Genomic DNA, 20688 nt, shown 5'->3' on the forward strand with positions numbered 1-20688 from the left:
TCCTCCTGTCAGCTAAAGTTTCCCACCTAATTTTCTCATACAGAATTTCAGATTTTGTAAATATAGGCAAACCAGTAACTATTCTAGCAGCTTCTAGCTGCAAACTTTCAAGTTTATTAACATATCCTATCCCGCAATTATCCCAAACTTCAGTTGCATATTCAAAGATTGGTCTTATAAATACTAAATAGAGTTTTTCTAAGTTTTTCCTACAAAGCTGATACTTGAGTTTTCTCAGGATATTTAAATGTTTCGTAACACTGATAATCAGATTGTCTATATGACTGTTCCACCGAGCATCAGAGCAAAACGTTACCCCAAGGTGTTTGTGACATTTTGTTATAGGGATTTCTTTATCATTTAAGCAGAATTTTAAAACGGGTGCATCTTTATTTGAAAAAATCATTATTTCTGTTTTGTCTGGATTAAAAGACATTAGCCACCTCCGTGACCATTCGTCTAGCTCTTCGAGGTCACGATCAATAACAGTTTTTATTTGCTCTTGGTCGTTCCCCGAGTAATTAAACGAAGTGTCATCCGCATAGAGTCTAGTTAGAGATGTGAGTTTCTCTGCAATGTCATTTATATATATTATGAATAATAAGGGACCAAGTACTGAGCCTTGAGGTACTCCAGCTGAAAGACTGCAAAATGAGGATGATGATGTATTAATCACAATTTTTTGTTGCCTATCACAAAGATAACTCTCAAACCAATTAAGTAGATTACCATGTATTCCGTAAGCTTTCATTTTATGCAAGAGTCCTCTATGCCAAACCTTGTCAAAAGCTCTCGAAAAATCACAAAAGACAAAACAATTTATTTCCTTCTTTTCTAGTGAGTTAAGAATACAATTATACATTTCTAATAGCTGATGTACAGTTGAATTTTTTGGCAAAAATCCAGACTGATATTCATAAATTAGTTTATTCATATGTAAATGATTATATACATGTTTAAAGACAATTCGTTCCATGATTTTACCTACACAGCTTATTAACGAAATTGGTCTATAGTTTGAAGGTAATGACGAATCACCTTTTTTAAAAATAGCAATAACATTTGCAATCTTCCAGCTAGAAGGATACTTACATTGTTGGAGGGATTTATTTAATATTATTTGTAAAGGAACCGCCACTTTATTAGGGCAAATTTTCAGCATTCTGTGACTAATCAAATCTGGTCCTGATGCCTTATTCAGATCAATAGTTTTGATAATATCAATTATTTCATTTTGATTTATGTATATATCTTGAATATAAGTATTAGTTTTTTCTTTAAACTCTGGAATAGGAACATTTTCTTCCTCGAGTTTAGATATCAAACCAAAGTATTTGTTCAATAAGTCGCACTTCTCGCTATCCTCATAAACTATGTCACTAAACTCCTCATCTTTCATTATGTTTCGTAGAGGAGGAATATTATTTGAACTCTTATTCGACTTTATCAGCATTTTCATTATTTTCCAATAGTTTTTTGAATTTGGAGCATTACTCAATATATAAGGTTATCTAAATTAGTTTCAAATCTTTCCTTAGCAAGTTTTTTTAAATTGTTAACTCTGTTTCTCTGTTTCTTATACTTCGCAATATCCGATTCTCTTTTAAATTTCAGGGCATATTTTCTAAAACGGTCTCGTTTTCGAATTTCTTTTTTTAATTCACCATTAAACCATGGTTTATCAGAACTACGTATAGTAACTAATTTAGTGGGAATGCACTCCCTCGCGATATTTAAGAATGTTTCAGTAAATATTCCAGATAGTTCGTCCACGTCTTTATTATCAGGAAGCAGTGCATTCCAGTCTACGTCGTCCATTTTTTCAGAGAATTTAACTTTGTCAACTTTTTCATAAATCCAAATTTCTCTTTTATACGAACGTGTAATAGTTGTCGGACACTCGAGAAAAATTATTGGCGCATCGTGGTCACTTATATTAGAAGGCGTTGGTAAAACATCTGAGATAAAGTACGACAAAGTGTCACTTAAAATAATTGGGTCAAGTAGTGTGCTACTGTGATTTGTCACTCGAGTTGGTTTATCAATAACATTTCGTAAATTAAATATATTTAAGATTTCAATTAATTTGTTGTTTTGCGCCTTGAATAAATCACAGTTCAAATCACCCGTAATTACAATATTTTCATTGAATTGATAAGCCAATCCTATTGCATGATTTAAGCGTGTCCAATAATGACCGTCGTTCGATTCGGGAGGTCGATAGGTATTGCAGAGTAAGAATGTTTGACCTTTCGTACGGATTTCAACCCAGAGAGTTTCATCTGATTGATTTTCAAGATCATTTCTACGGAGAATACCAATATCGTCTTTAACATAAATGAGGAGGCCGCCGCCAAAATTGTTACGATCTTTTCTGATGATTTTGTTTGAAAATGAATTAAGTTCGATGTCTTTGTCGCATATATTTGGATCTAAGTGAGTCTCTGTGAGAGCTAAAATATCAAATTCATCGCTGAAATTGTCTAGGAACTTTAGTTTATTCCTTATACTACGGATATTTAAAGTGCATATAGAAATAGTTTTTTCATTGACCGTTAAAGGTGTATTCGATTCCTTCATTTCACAAGGACCAGGATTTGTTTCAATATTCCCAATAATTAGGATTAAGTGAAGTACAAAAAACAGAAAAACTATGTCGATGTTTGGATTTAGTGATTGTAGAAGAAAAAGCGAGAAGATTAAACAAGTGCACCGTAAGTTGGTTATCAATATTTCGTAATATGAACTTGACCGACAGTCGAAAAATTTAGAAGTCTTTTTTCTTGTCATATGAAATGAACCTATAGCTGCCCTGTAGTCTTCTATACTGTTACCCATTTGGGTTCAGTATAGCAAATAAGTTACAGCAGAGGGCAACCACACGATCCAAGCACACATGTAAAATACACATACAGCAGCATCATCATCATCATAGAAACAAAATGAAAAAATATATACAAAATAACACAAAGTATAAACAAAATTGAAAGAGAAAAAAACAAATAGATGTGGAAAGTCATTTTTGTTGGCTATGGGATTTATATACAAATTACATAAATAGGGATGATGAAGATATGTTTACAACATTCTTACTTTGAAGTTGTGGTAGATTTTGGATATATAAATAATTTTAACATTATGTTATTAAAGCGAAATACGGTGAAGAGAGAAATACAAACGATACTTATACCTGAAACATGATTTTACTCTGAAATATTGAATGATATATAAACGTAAGGTACATGTGAACTGCCCCCCCCCCCCCCCCCCAAAAAAAAATCCTACATTGTAGTTTATATTAACAACATTAATCAATTGTCCTTGTTTGATGATGATGGAATTGAAACGAAAACTACATTATCAATTTAGACTTGAATAAAAAGAACAATTGGAATAAAAGTAAGTAAAACGGGACATTTTTGGTGTGATAGCATTAATAATATGTGTACATGGATGCTACTACCAAGCATGCAATTTTAGTCTGAAATTACTTTTTTTTCACAGTACCGGTATAAAATTACATGAAATATAATATAACATGTTTAGGAAATGACTTAGGTGTATATTCGCATTCAAAGGAACACGTCATGATATACATATTATTGAGACAATAACCTATCAACAAACACAACCCACAAAAGAGATCATATTTGGACTATATAACTGTTGTTAATAAGTTACATATACAATTTTGTTGTCAAATTAACATGCATGAGTATCAAAATTTACATATCCTTTTTTTTCAAGTTTTAGTAGGACTGGTGATTTATTTAAAAGCGATTTTTTTTTTATTTAACATGGAAACTCAAAAACTTTATGCTTTATAGAAGTTTTTGGGGACAAAAAAAGTTGTAGCAAATCTACACATAGACTCGATATTGTCAGAGAAAGTAAATATGAACTTATGGTCTTTCACCAGGTATAGGTTCACTAGCTTGTGTCTCAGTTTGATCATCTTGGTCTCTCATTGGACGGCGGAGAGCATGAATGTCCTCCCATTCAGTTATTATTTTTTTCTGGCTATTTTCTGTTCTTTTAGCAAATATTTTTCCATGAGCAGTCCAGTAGGCAATTATATTACCATTATATTTCATCTGGGCTAATGTTTGTACCAATGTGGTTCGAAATTTTGTCAAATTTTCCGTGATGAATGTACCATTTTCATTATATTTTAGTAGTTTTTTATTCGAATAGACCAGATGCTTTTTTCTGTACGAAACAAATCTAGCGATTATTTGCGATTTGCCATTTCGTGCCTTCCCTATTACATGGGTCCTGCCAATATCATTGATGTTGATGTCAAGATTCATTTTGTTTTGGCAGATATCAAGTATCAAATGGTCAGTGTTAACTGGGTGTTTGATTTTACCTTGTTCATCAATAGGGACTGGAACATTATGGAATCTGACGCTGGTTCGTCTGGAGTATTGCTCCTGATTTTCAAGTCGAGTCTCGAGATCTTTTATTGCATTACATTGTGCATCGAGCTCCTTGTCCTGTTCCTTGATTTGTTCAATACGATCTTTGCAACACTGTTCTAGGCGGTGTACTTGTATGAACAGTTTACAAATATTTTGATAGTTATTTGCAATTTCTTTTTCTTGACTGATTATTTTTTCAGACATGGGTTTTATTTGTTCCTCGATACAATTTTTGACTTCTGCTTCAATAATTGGACTCAGAGCTTCACTTAGCTTTTGCGTCAGAACTGGTATTATGGTGTCTAGAACCTCGGGGCTGGACAGTGCTTCAAGAACTTTGTTAGCAACACTTTTGTTCAGACTTGCAGGTTTTTTTTTCAATGTCTCACTAATATCACCGATAGAGTTGCGTCTACGGATTTGTCTAGTTTGTTGTTTTTGAGTACCAGGTAGGTTTTCGGGACTTTCAGGGTTACCACGTTTACCACGTTTACCAGTGTTATATATTGAAGGAGTTGTATCTGGGTTTGGTTGTGAACATGTAAATAGAACTTCTTGATCATTGTTATTGTTTTTACTCATGGCGGCATCCATTTTGTTTACATCCATAGTGACCAGTGGCCGAAATTTTTTAAATGTGTAGCGAAATGTCACTTGAAATCTAACTTCACTTTAATATTCGCCTTAGGATATCAACACTTATCTAAGTAATATAATTTTTCACCACCCATCAATAGTATTATATTAATTATCCCATTTTTTTGGAGGACTCGTTTAACCTGTCATTCTGTTTGGCGCATGCTCTTATTCTTACACTGCTTTGATAGCTGTATTGGTTGAGTGTATACCTGGCAGCTCTTCTCTGTACCATTTCAATTTTATGTATTTGTTGTTTCTGCCATGGGTCCCGGACGACACTACAGTATTCTATTTTTGGTCTTGCGTATGTTTTGTAAGCCAGTTCCTTTGTTTTTATGCTGTTTGTTTTTACATTTCTTTTAATAAATCTCAGTGATTCGTTTGCTTTGTTTGTGATGTCATTTATATGAGAGTTCCATGTCAGGTCTTTTGTGATGGAAACGCCAAGATATTTTGCTTTGTTTGTTGATTTTAGAATATGATTATGTAATGTGTATTTATAGATGATTGGTTTATAATTTCTTGTTATGTGGATGATTTCACATTTGTCTGGGTTAAAGGACATAAGCCATTCTTGCTCCCATTGTTCCAGTTTATGTAGGTCTGATTGAAGGGTGTGACAGTCATCTAATGATGAAATTGTTAGATACACAATAGTGTCATCTGCAAAGAGGCGAACATTACTTATGAGGTTGTCTGGCATGTCATTGATGTAAATTAAGAACAGACATGGCCCGAGAACAGAGCCTTGGGGGACGCCTGACAATACAGGACAACTATTTGATGTGCGACTGTCAACCACCACTTTTTGGGATCTATGTGATAACCATGCCTCTATCCAATTTGTTGTTTTGTTATTTATTCCCATGCGTTTCAGTTTTAGGATAAGTCTTTGGTGGTCCACCTTATCAAACGCTTTTGAAAAATCCATGACAACTACGTCAGTTTTTTGTTGACATTAATTCCAAATGTCTAATAAACTAAATGATCGATGCCGGCCAAAAGTTTTTAATGCCATGAGTTTTTTCCGAGTAGAAAAGAAAAAGCAGGACAAGAAGAAATACTTGCACATGACAAAGATATCACATAGCCGTTTAAGGAATTACTTGTATTAACTAAGTGCATCGGGAATTACCTGTAATTCCTAAATTTTAGTAATTACATGTAACTCCTAATTTCACCTATATAATATATACTTAAATAACTGCGGAACGTACCCTGTGATTATGACCCGTGTATATAGCAAAATCCTAAATACACCGTTTGGTGGTGCGCCTTTCAAATGCGGAACGTACCCTTTGATTATGACCCGTGTATATAGCAAAATCCTAAATACACCGTTTGGTGGTGCGCCTGTCAAATGCGAAACGTACCCTTTGATTATGACCTGTGTATATAGCAAAATCCTAAATACACCGTTTGGTGGTGCGCTTGTCAAATGCGGAATGTACAGATAAGGTAATAGGTAACAGGTGAATATATTATTGGTATCGGTATCGGATTCGACCCGGAACTTGTTAATTATTGGCAATATTAATTATGTGGAAAACAAAAGGGTCTGGAGTGGTATAATTTTTAATCTTATATTTGCTATATATATATAGAGTTAAATTCTTTGATTTGTCGTTTTTACCCGATGACGACTGACAAATTGGACCTCGTAATTTTAGTATTATAGATGGCCGCAACAAGTTGTAAACACGAGCGATGATGATCAAGCAAAGATAACTCTTACAAGAATAAATAAAATCTTCTGTATAGAAAAAAAGTACTACACAATCATATTTATGTTATTATTATGAACAAATACTTATTTTTTGTATTATATTTTATGTAATAAACTCAATAAAAAAAAATTTAAAAGTGTGGACGATACGTCTCACAATGTGTGGCCGATATGTCCCATGGACGATATGACGGTATGGCCGACAAATCCTAGGGCCGTCATGGAAGTATGGCCGTCGCGTCTCGAAAGCTTTCATTATATGTATTACAAAAAATATATACCCTCTAGTATATACCCCATACCACGTTCTGAACATGCATGACATCATTTGCAACATAGACCTTAGGCAAACAAAAATGAATCAACTTAATCATTTCAAACTGAGGGATACTAGAGTAACATAGATTTCATTAGTGACAAAATCCAAAGATGTTTGGAGAGTTGGCTAGTGTTATTTTCTGGATTCTTTATATATCATGCTATTCTGGTATCACCTAAGTTGGACAAAGGTATACAGAAAAACACATTAGTTTACATTACATTGCATATATACAATGATGTACATTTGCCGAGGAAGCATTAAATATGAGGGTTTTTTTTACAACGGTATGATCAGTATAGCCGACAGGTTAACATCAGAGAGAATCCAGTTTGTCATTTATAATTCTAATAAATTAATTGGCACAATTTTCGAAGTTCAGATTTCTGTTTTTGGTTCATAATAGCATTAAATTTTAAAACATTACAGTTCGTTAGGTACTTCTTGTCAATAAGTAGTGTTCTATCTGTCAAGAGACTGCTGCATTCCATTACATAGTGGTATTCGTCACCTATAGAAACTCTGCACAACGTACACTTTCTCTGGTCTCGGGGGAATGTTTGCCATCTACCATTTTCAATCGGCAGTTTATGGTTCATTGTCCTAAACCGCGACATTGTTATTACATCTTTATCATTAAGTACGTTAAAAATTGTGTGATGTCTTGTAAAGGCGATAATTCAGGGCTTTAGGCGAATCGTTTACCTTTCCTGACCATGACTGTGTATCAAGTCTTTGTTTAATTATCGATTTAATGTTAGGTGATTTGTTTGGAATGACCATAAGTAAGAGAATTCACAATTGTCTAGAATACTTTTCATCGTGTCAAACGATCGCGATCGAAATGTTGTTTCTTGTGCTTGCTTGAAAAGGTATCTAAACATTACAGCAGCGAGCTTACTTTCTTTACCGGTAATTAATTTTGTCCAATAAGATACAATTCTAGTTTTTATATCTATTTCTAGGGGATGCCGACCCAGTTCTCCATAAATGAAGTCGTTTTTGAGTAGATGGCTTAAGATGTAAAAGTAGCTTAAAAAATTTAGTTTGAACTCTTTCTAGTATATCTATGTTTTCGTAACCCCATATTTCGCATCCATATAGCAGAATAGGTTTTACCAGTAAGTCAAACAAATCTACATGGCATTTAATTGATAAATTTTCCTTAAAACTTCGTACATTGTACTTGTTGCTTTGTCCTTTAGATGTTGTTTGCATTGTTTAAAGCTGCCTGTTTTGCTGAAAATAATTCCTAAGTAGTTAAAGTGTTTTACAGTTTCAATATGATGATTGTTGAATCGGAAAAGTGGAGGGTTTGTAGTTCTTCCTTTTGAAAAAATTAAGATCTTAGTTTTAGCAACATTTATTCGCATCTTCCAGGTTTCGCAATACTTTTTAAATTTGTTAAGTGCATGTTGCAGTTGGTCAGGTGATTCTGCCATAATTACAGTCATCTGCGTAGAGATTTATGAATAATTTCATTAAAGTTCCAAGTTTTTCTTCTATATCTTTACTTATTGTGTTCATACCTAAAACATTTTCTGAGATGAGATAGTCTTCTAGGTCATTCAAGTATGAAGAAAATAAAAACGGTGACATATTTTCTCCTTGTTTGACACCGATTTCACAAGCGAAAGGTTCACAAATTTGACCATTATAGCTCAAGCTGAATTTAATATTCTGGTACATGCTAAAAATAATATTAAACATTTTCCCCATTATATTTTTGTTCAACATTTTAAACCATATGAAATTACGATTAACCGTATCGAAGGCCTTTTCAAAGTCTACAAATGCGCAAAATAGTTTCTTTTTTGAGTGTTGTAAAATTCAATTAGAGAGTTCAGAAGAAACGCGCAATCAATTGTTGAGTGTTTTTTTTTTTTAAGTTTTTTTTTGTGTGTCAATTTCAGAAGTTTGCCGTAACGAATTCATTTGCTACTGTTGACAGACGGACATACAAAAGCATGGACGGACATCTTTATACCATTATATTTTCCTAACTAAGATGAACGTTTAGATATTATTCCATCTTGTTTGTGAATTCATTATTTCTGAATATTTATCTTTCGTCCCTCTTTTAAGAAATAAGGAAATTTATAGGTATGTTGTACCGACTTTCTGTGCTGCGTCTGATGACTTTTAGCACCTGGTGTAAAACAAGAGAAAGTTCTAGTAAATATTGATGTTTATTATTTGAAATCAGTAATCAAAGTGACCGTTGAAAACATAGATTGTTTCCATGCGGGCGTGGTCACATGATCACTGATTTCTTAACTTTCTCCAGTTTTCACCAATCAGAAATTACCTTGTAAAGCTCCCTTGACCACAACCTTAATTTCACTGGTTGGTCAATAATCCAGTCATGGGTGACAGGTGTTATAAACAATTTCACACATGAGTAATAGGAAAAGGTTGTTTAACAAAAGCCTTAATTTACATGTAAGGTACATAATCCAAAGTAAATAATTTAGCATTTACATGTCTCTTTGTTATCCGTCTTAATTACGTAATCTAAATATTAAGTTGTATGTCATTCTTCTTTATCAAAAATTAACATTCCAAAAATAATGTAACTTATGTAAGGAGAAATTTTAGAAAATAAAATAAAATTTAAACTTCAAAATACTTTAACTCAAATTGTAAAAATTGAATAATTTTCACTTAAGTTTTGGTCTGTTATATTAAAATTTTGTCTTTGGCAATTCATAATTTTTCTATAACAACTCTTCCTAAAATTTTAATATAACAGGTATAATATATGAATTAAAGTTTTTGATTCTAAAACGTTATACATCTATCATAAAATACAATCCCTGTTATTACTACCTAACTTGTTTTGATGAATAAACGAGACAGTAAATATAAAATACAAAAAGCTTTTAATTCAAAAATTAATTTAGAAATATTTTTTCTGTAGAAAACTACAAACTAAGTAAGATTTCTCTAATTTTTGTGCTATTTTCACATTTACTGACCGGTGTGAGAAAAATATTTCTCCTCACTAGTGAAAAATCTGTTCTCGGCAAATGATTAGTTAAAATTTGATTATGACGTCAAAATGTTTTGTTTTCTTCTCAATTTTCCTATTGTGACGTCATGAAAAAAGGGGACCTTGCCTGATGACGTCGCATATAAAGAGCACAATTTTCTGAAAATCTTTGAAAAAGAACGATAAAAAGCATTAGAGAAACAGATTCCGACACTATAACTCGTGTATTACGATATTTCTCCACTCTCGACAGCTAAATTTTATTATTTAAAGGGCTCGGCAAGCCTCGCGCTTTAAATAATAAAATTTAACTGTCTCGAGTGGAGAAATATCGTAATACACTTGTTGCAGTGTAAGAATCTATATTTCTCCAACAGGATAAAATATTATAAATCTAAATAGCTAACTTTGGAAATTAAAACAAAGACAACGTTGTTTTCGGCATTGAAAATCGAAACTTGTTTTCAATCTTTCCGGGCAAAGTCGTAGCTAATAGATGAAAGGGAGAGATTTTATGTTGGATATTATTCTTGGAGCAATTGTTTTTGTCATAAGTTAAATTTACAACAATTAAGTTTTAAACACCGAACATTTTGATTTTAATTCATATTCGCTGAGTATTAATTTGATTAATATGTTTTGCCTTACAGCTAGTTTCCTACTGCATGTATGGTAAAACTTTGGTTGGCTTCATTGCTTTGTTTGTATAATTTTTATTCAAGCTTTGTAATTAAGATTGACATCTTAATATATAGGAATGTTTCTTAGATTGGGTATTTTCTCTGGGTCGTTTAAATCACTCGAAACTAGGTAGATATGTATTATGAATATAGAAAATTGAATATTTTAATCAGCAAAAAAAAAAAAAAAAAAAAAAATCTGTATCATATACCCAAGCGTGTGGTCTTATGTAGACGAAACGCGCGTCTGGCGTACTAAATTATAATCCTGGTACCTTTGACAACTATTTACACCACTGGGTCGATGCCGCTGTTGGTGGACGTTTCGTCCCCGAGGGAATTACAAGCTCAGTAGTCAACACTCTGGTGTTGACATGAATATCAATAATGTGGTCATTTTTATAAATTTCCTGTTTACATAACTTTGGAATTTTTCGATAAACTAAGGATTTTCTTATCCCAGGCATAGATACCCGTAGCCGTATTTGGCACAACTTTTCAGAATTTTGGATCCTCAATGCTCTTTTAACTTTGTACTTGTTTGGCTTTATAAATATTTTGATATGAGCGTCACTGACGAGTCTTATGTAGACGAAACGCGCGTCTGGCGTACTAAATTATAATCCTGATACCTTTGATAACTATTTACACCAATAAAGCTGTTTTTGCCTTCAGGAGAAATATTTGATCTTACTATACCAAATTTAAGAGAGGATACGTTTGGGATGTTGTTAATAATATGATGAAATTAAAAAGGTTTCCTAGTAATGTCATGGTGTACTATGAGTTAGGCAATTTTGTACATTAGAAAATGTAGAATTGTTTAATACTGGTTTCAGCTGCTATATTCCACAAACTGTTTTAAAAAAAAATGTAACTGTTCTGTATAAGAAGATTTACAAATATGTCTTCATAATAAAACTTATTTGTTGTACTTAATCAAATTGATCTGCTTAGTATACATGGTATATGTGTATGTGATATTTGGTGTCATCAAGGTTAATTTTTATAAAGTAAGCTCTATTTTACAAAAGTTCATATGAGGTAGATGTAAGCAATTATAGGCAACTGTATGGACGGTATGAAAAAATCTATACAGTATGGTCGGCAATGAAAGGCCCTTAAATGGAAAAATAGAACAATCCCATTGAGAAAACTAATTGCCTAATTTATAACAAAACCATTTACAATAAACAGCTGCGCCATGAGCGCATGATACGCCCGACGTCTTGTGTGGAAGTTTTATGCAATAATCATACATAGTTTCTGAGGAAGATTTAAGCAATAACCATATATTGTTTTTGAGACACGGCGGGACATGTGAAACCCCCAACCCTGGTTTTTTTTTTTACAAAAAACTAAATATCACTAAAATAAAATTTTGAAAACCAAAAAGTATACAGATCTTTAGATTAATATAACAAAGAAATGTGTAAAGTTTTAAGCAATAATCATAAATTATTTTTGAGATATGGCGCGACATGTAAAAAAAAACCTCCCCTGTTTAACAAAAAAACTCAATAACTCCAAAATGAAGTTTTGAATCATCACCAAAAAGTATACAGATCTTTAGATTAATATAACAAAGAAGTGTGTAAAGTTTTAAGCAATGATCATAAATTGTTTTTGAGATACGGCACAACATGTAAAAAAAAACTCCCCCTTTTTTACAAAATACTCAATAACTCAAAAATGAAATTTTGAATCATCACCAAAAAGTATACAGATCTTCAGATTAATATAACAAAGACATGTGTAAAGTTTTAAGCAATAATCATAAATCGTTTTTGAGATATGGTGCGACATGTAAAAAAACCCTCCCCCTTTTTTACAAAATACTCAATAACTCAAAAATAAAATTTTGAATCATCACCAAAAAGTATACAGATATTAAGATTAATATAACTAAGAAGTGTTTAAAGTTTTAAGCCATAATCAAGAATCGTTTTTTGAGATACGGTGCGACATGTGAAAAAAACACCCCCTGTTTTAGTTACAAAGTGCAGTAACTCAAAAAGTTTTAATCTTATTTTTACCAAAAAGTATACAGATCATTTGACCATCATAAGAAACAACTATGTAAAGTTTCATGAAATTTGGATAAGTAGTTCTCAAGTTACGGTGCGACATGTTTACGCTGGACAGACAGACGGACGGACGGACGGACGGACAGACGGACGGACACCAGACATTTGTATACCTTAACACGTCCCGTCAAAATTTTGACGGGCGTATAAAAACAAGTATGAACCAACCACAGCCACAAAACTACATCAGATGGATACAAATAGAAATACATCAAACAAAAACACAGTGTACATCGACAGGTACTTTTACATCCCAGAAATAAAAAGAAACCTAGTACAGATCTGAGAGTACTTGAGGTTACTGACATATATTTCAAAGCCATTAACAAAAGAGGGGCAAAAGATACCAGAGGGACATTCAAACTATTATAGAAAAATGTACAGAAATGAACTAAATATAAAAACAAGAGTGCACACGCTGAAATGACTCGCTTTCTTCACTTATCATTGGTATTATGTTGATAGTTCTAAATATAAAGCTTTATTACACTGTCTTATAAACTTAACATTAACCAGGAAAACTAAACACTTCCCAATGAACAATGAAAATGAGGTAATGGGAGATGAACCATGCCAGGCAGACATGTACAGCTAACAATTCTTCTATACAACAAATAAAGTTGACCTATTGGTTAAAGACAAAAAATCAAAAAGTTAACACTGAGCAATGAACCGTGAAAAACAGGTCAAGGTCAAATAAAACATACACCACTGACATATAGATCATAAAATATTTCCATACACCAAATTTAGTTGACCTATTGCATATAGTATTAGAAAAAAAACAAAAAAACTGACAAACTTAACTTTGACCACTGAACCATGTAAATGAGGTAAAGGTCAGATGACACCTGCCAGCTAGACATGTACACCTTACAATCATTCCATATACCAAATATAGTAGACCTATTGCATACAGTATAAGAAAAACAGACAATAACACCAAAACTTAACATTGATCAATGAACCGTGAGAAAGAGGTCAAGGTCGCATAAAACCTGCACGACTGACATATAGATCATTAAATATACCATACACCAAATTTAGTTGACCTATTGCATATAGTGTTAGAAAAAAAAGACAAAAACTGACAAACTCAACTTTGACCACTGAACCATGTAAATGAGGTAAAGGTCAGATGACACCTGCCAGTTTGACATGTACACCTAACAGTCCTTCCATACACCGAATATACTAGACATATTGCTTAAAGTATCCGAGATATGGACTTGACCACCAAAACTTAACCTTGTTCACTGATCCATGAAATGAGGTCGAGGTCAAGTGAAAGCTGTTTGAATGGCATGAGGACCTTGCAAGGTATCACATATCAAATATAGTTATCCTATTTCTTATAATAAAACAGAATTTAACATTACAAAAATATTAACTTTTTTCAAGAAGTCACTGAACCATGAAAATGAGGTCAAGGACATTGGACATGTGACTGACAGAAACTTCGTTACATGAGGCATCTATATACAAAGTATGAAGCATCCAGGTCTTCCACCTTTTCAAATATAAAGCTTTTAAGAAGTAAGCTAATGACACCGTCGCCAGATCACTATACCTATGTGGAGCTTTCTGCGACAAGTCGCAGGCGCGACAATAAGAATTTATAATAAAAGGTATCTTTTGAATGTCACTCTAAATGTTTTTTGAAGTGGTAAGGGAATAGGAATAACATTTGTTAATTTGACCTTTTGGTCAAACAAATAAAACATTTTTCTCTATCAATTTGTAAACGGATATTTTCAAAATTGGCTTCAGAAGCTATCTCTTAATCATAAAGCCAAAATTATGTTGCAAATTTCCATTCAGTTTGTCAGTTATAAATATCTAATAAACTTTAATACCAGACAGAATCAAAATATTAAACACAAAAATCTTAAGTCTTTTTTTAAGGGCAATATGAAAAATAAAAAAAAACTTGACCAATTTGACCTTGCGGTGTATCTTGATAATGATGAAGCTCAAGTTTGGCAAAGGTATTGATGTTTAAAACAAACTTTACTATCTACAATGCATTGGCTTTGACAGAATTTAGTAATGCTATATGTCTTGTCTTTATGACTCTAGTTGCAGTAAAAACAAAACTGATCCTCATTGCATTAAATGTCAAGTACTGCCGACTAATAACAAGTCGTCAGTGTAAATCATCAGTGAAACCTGGAACTTCAAAGTGGACATTTTATTGTAATCATTTCATACTAGGCCAATGTTTCAATGATGATATAAAGTATCATTGGAATCCTGTTAGTATTCAAAAGATACAATGTGTTGGAATTATTTATTTTGATACAAGTTATTCATATAGTTGTTAAAATACCACATCACAATATTTTTACATCATTTAATTTAGATTTGTAAAATATTTGTGACAGATAAACAGACAACTTGTACAGTACTTTTTATGACTTCAATTGATGTTAAAACTTTAAATGTCAATAAAAGTACAATTATACAATATAAACTGTTTAAAACTTATACTTTTTAGTGTTCAAGTGATCGAAAGTATCAAACAACTAAAATAATTTGCATCACTAAGAAATAAATAGTCATACTCTTTTTAACACTAGTACTACATCAATGATAAGTTATATTATAAAAGTCACTGATAATACATGTACCATAAATTAAACATTACTAATAGTTTCAAGTAAATTGCTAAAAAAAATCATGAATCTCTATAAATATAAAATTTCTAAACTCCACTTGTTTATGATGATAAAGCTGGATGTCTGTTCTCTATAGTATCAAATAACATGGAAAGCCTTAAACAGGCTTACACAGTATAGTATGTGTTGAATCTGGTTTTATTTGATTGTTCACCAATCTTTATCTTCTTTTAGATGACCTGCATGTCAATTGTGGCTATATAGATATTACTAGTAGTTGCTGTAGTGTTTCACTCTACAATAAAAGATAGATTCTGTATAAGAGATGCAGCTTCAACAAAATGATGGCAATGGGATTAAAATCAAAACTTTACCTTCTTCAGAATCAGGTATAATTTCCTGTAGCAAAGAAAATACACAGTATACGAATAACTTGAAAGTCACTATCAAGTAATCAATTAAAGGAGGGACGAAAGACTCCAGAGGGACAGTCAAACTCATAGATAGAAAATAAACTGACGAAGCCATGGCTAAAAATAAAACAGTCAAACAGACAAAGAATAGTAAAGAAGACACAACATAGAAAACTAAAGACTAAGCAACACGAACCCGATCAAAATCAGATCCTGCTCCAAATGTTTCTTAATATCCAACTGATATCAATACTAACGCAATATACATAACCTTTGAACCAGACAATTCTTGTAAACACTGGCAGGTAGAGGAATTAATATATACCTCCTAAAACTTTCATTTGAGGTTCTAATAACTCCAACAAAGGAGACCATTTATACAGATTGTATACTCATTTATAGGTGCATATATGTATTTGAACAAACTTTTCATGAAATAAATTGATTTTGATTCAGATTACTCTTGAACAAGTGTAGCTCCTAAGTAAGTATTTGATTGGTTACAATCTTTTTCCAACTAATAGATAACTGTATTGTATTCCAGTCTTGGCCTACGTAAAATTTGGGTTTTACCTAGCAAAACATGGTATGAAATTAGATTAAAGGTGGATCTTTTCTCTACTCAGCTATTTTCAGGCTTGTTTTTTAAAAAAAAAATCTTTCAAAATTTGAAATTCGTTAAAGCTCAAATATAAATACACTGCTCTTAATTTCTTTATAAAAATTCTCATTACAATTTTAAACTGCATAAATATCATAATTATAGGCATATATATAGTAGTAAACTAATGATAGATACCAGGATAAAGATGTAATTTGAGTATCCAATGAAATAAAAGATAATCTAACATAAATACCAAACTGACAGAAATATTTCCCTGAATTAATACCCATAAATGTTGAATCTATGAAATCACTACATTTTTACAGAAAGATATAAACTGATCTTTGAACTATAAAAACTGTACCTGTAAAGTAGAGCTAATCCCTTGTTTGTGCCCACTGTAAAATAACCACTATTTCTGGAGAAGTCCATACACAAAGGGATTCGTAATTTAGCGTCTAGTCTATCAGGAAAGTTTGAGAACACTGTCTGTGAAGGCACATGTACCTGTAATATAGTTTATAATCTATGTGTACAACCATTCATTTGTGTTGATAAAAACAATATATTTCAGAAAAAGGGAGCACTGCAATTTCATATGACTTACAATTATTCGTCATTTACATTTCAGAAAAAGGAAGCACTGCAATTTCATATGACTTACAATTATTTGTCATTTCGAGGCCTTTTATAGCATGCTTGCAGTATTATCATTGGTTTTGCTTATTGTTAAAGGCTGTACAGTGACCTTTCCTTACTTATGTATTTGTCATTTGGTCACTTGTGTAGTGTTATTTCAATTGCAATCAAACCACATCTTCTTATTTGTATATTGATTTTGTATAATAAAACTAATGTCCAATAGAACCTGACCAAAATATAAAGCCATATAGGGTAAATCCAACTCATAATGATCCTATTGGTATTATAAAATCAATTGTAAAACTAACATATAGCCTCATTGTTGACATCTTATTTTGAAGGGCACAATCCAATGAATTCCAATGATATTAATAAAATTTAAGGACGTTATGATGATATTCTATCTTATTCTAATCTCAATGTTATATTCCATCTACACTGCACTCATTATACTTACTAATTTTACTGCTCTTTCTGCAGAATCTGAACACATAGCTAATATTTCTGATGTTGAATTAAATTCTAAGTTCGTACAAGGTGTTGTTAAATTTAATAATGCTTTCAATGGTTTCGATGATCTAGATTTAAGACACACTTATGGTTCGTAAATGTTCACCACACCACTATATGATCCACAAGCTAAAAAATTATGATCATGAGAAACAGCAATAGACATTCCTTTTGTACATCCATCGTCTATAAATCGGTGAATACAATCACGTGTCTTCATATCCCAAATATATACATCACCATCATCTGAAATAGAACCATTAAATATATATAGATACATATCATTTACCATCTTTTCCCATGCGCAAGTTGTTATCAATACATACATAATTCTTCCATTGAAAATTCTTTCAAATCATTAATATAATATTCAACACTAAGATTATTTGAACACTGATCTTAATTCACTTACCCATGCTTTAGTTCTCCATTCTTTAATTTTCATAATCCTGACATCATAGCAGATACCAGTTTTTTTTCTTCAAAATTTCAAACAGATAGTCAACATTAGGAGGAAAAAAGAATAAAGCTGTCAGAAATGCCTATCGTCTACCTAAGACTTATCAGTGGCACTGTAGTTAAAACATTCAAAAGTCCAAATAAAATACATAGTTCAAGAGCATAAACAGATATAAATGTGAGTAAATAGTTCTTCTTTCTCAGCAAATATAATATAAAATATGTTAAAACAGAAAACTAAATCTGGAAGACTATATATCGCCAAGACACATTTATAATCAAGAGTAAGATGTGTGGAGGAAAAGAAAAGACATGTTTATGAGCAGACACAAGATTTAATCCTATTAATTTGGTCTTCAAGCATAGACTTTCTAAATCTTATGGTATAGGTTTAGTGTGTATGACTGCCTGTGCATAAACTTGAAACATAAAGTTTGTAAAAAGAGAATGTGACAAAAAATTACCTCCATATGAATACATTGTACTTCCATCTTGTGAAAAACAAACCCCACCTACACTACCATTCATCTTCTGTGTATAGATCCATTCTTTTGACTAAAAACATGAAAACAGAACGTTTATCACGTTTCTTTTATGGTTTAGCTTTTTCTATTTTAAAACAATTATCTATAAATGTGCAGATATTTATTTTCTCTTTAATCCTCTGGTCTTTGATTGACAGTTGACAACTAACTACATCTTCTTATTCCATATAAAAATGTTATCAAAAACTGTATTTTGAATTTAGACTTTTTAGTTTTACTGGTATCCATTCTGCTTGTTCTGTCTTGTTTGTTATGATATGCAAAACTTGTCTTTGTCTTTGTTGTGATGTTACACTATTGTTTCAGATAAGGGAGAAGACTTCAAGGTTTTGTACCATTAAAACGTTTCAGTAGTTGTCTTGTGTTGGTGTGGTTAATAATTGTTTCTCGTTTATAGTTGGTTTTCCCGTTTGAATGGGTTTTCACTATTTTTTTTATTTTTTGGGGCCCTTTATAGCTTGCTGTTTGGTGTCAGCCAAGGCTCAGTGTTGCAGAACGTACCTTGACCTATAATGGTTTACTTTTATAAATTGTGACTTGAATGGAGAGTTGTCTCATTGGCACTCATATCACATCTTCCTATATCTATTTGGTCTATAAAACGTTTCTTTATGTATAGGATGATACTCATTACAAGTACAGGAACACAGAAATTTAATATTTAGGTTTAAATCGATTAAAAAGTTTTATAAAGCGTATACCTTGGCTGACAATAAGTGGATATTTCCATATGATGCTAGGAAAGCTATAAATCTTCCATCGGGTCACACAACAAATCTCTTCTTATTTACTTCTCCTAAACCTAAATGAAAAACAAATTGTACAGATGTTAACCATGATGTATCATCTGTTAATAGAATGTCACATAGGAAATACCTATCAGATGTAATAAATATTTTACAGATACAAAACTATGAAATAAAAGTATCACTCTATAATTTTGGTTGTTCCAAGTAATTATCTGGATTTTTCTTCATCAGGAATGCTCAAACCAAAAACAATTTGATACTATACATTTCTTTCTTAAAACAGTTTCAATTTGAGCAATTACTGTAACAACATTTTGGAAAAAATAGATTCTGACGAATTGAAAACTTCTGATTAATTTCTACTGATCAATAACTTACATTTAACAGGAGGTACACTTATCATCTTCCCAAGCATCATGTCATAATAATGAAAACCTTTATGTTTTGACCCCATGATGACCTCTTCTCCATTGGCACTAAAATGAGCTGAGTGTATTGAATAATTCTCTAAAAATATACTCTGTATCTTTGGGTTATTTTTACCATCAACCTGTAAAATCATTAGGAGTTATTCACATAAACATTTCAGTGATACTCATGTTTGAACTATTTTTCAATACCCTAAAAGAATTGAGTGCTTATTTTAGACATTTATTATGTAATTCAAAATTACAACATTAGCAGCACCTTATGCGTGACATTTTAATACTGTCAAATTTGTATAGCAATGGATAAACTGATTTTTCATAATATTATTGCTTTCACCACTTGACTGTTTTTTCTACAGTAGCTTGTTAAAATTTTTGACCAGTTGAACAGATTGGTTTGATAAAAAAATGGCAATTTGGTCAGAATTTTGAATAAACTACAATAGGTGGAGAGCACAACTTGCAGTCAGTCATAGTTTTACTCTTCTAATCTTAATGCATTGAGAGGTTCATTCTTTACAAGCATTTTTACAAAATATCCTTGCCGTCTAATTTTGCACGGCATTTATTGTTGATGTATATGTTTTTATAGTTGGAAAAACAATATCTTGAGATTTGGTGTTTTTTGTTATTTTTTTACACATCTTACTTTAGACTAAATATATCTTATCTTATCTTTAGGTTTTCAACAGTACGTTGTGGCATTGAATAAAATTTCTACCTAATTGTTTATAATTTGTCTGAGAATAGTAAGATGTAGACTCTTTATTTGAGTTGAAAAAGTTTCAGATTATCACCCTTGCAAGAAAAGTAATAAGATGAAATTGGCTTGACCTTTGTCATTCCTACTCCTACT

The 20688-nt window shown here is 31.9% G+C and overlaps 1 protein-coding gene across 1 annotated transcript; it reads right to left on the reverse strand.

Moving 5' to 3' along the window:
* Positions 1-15737: 15737 nt before the first annotated feature.
* On the reverse strand, positions 15738-19966 carry LOC139483950 (U3 small nucleolar RNA-associated protein 18 homolog). Its single transcript, XM_071267673.1, is given in 6 exon segments — positions 15738-15777; positions 16864-17006; positions 17599-17897; positions 18575-18665; positions 19357-19457; positions 19783-19966. Coding segments are annotated over 6 exon segments (843 nt in total). The 3' UTR covers positions 15738-15752.
* Between the last annotated feature and the right edge of the window lie 722 nt (positions 19967-20688).

This window comes from Mytilus edulis, chromosome 8 (assembly GCF_963676685.1).
Source record: "Mytilus edulis chromosome 8, xbMytEdul2.2, whole genome shotgun sequence".
In the NCBI taxonomy this organism is placed as follows: Eukaryota; Metazoa; Mollusca; class Bivalvia; order Mytilida; family Mytilidae; genus Mytilus; species Mytilus edulis.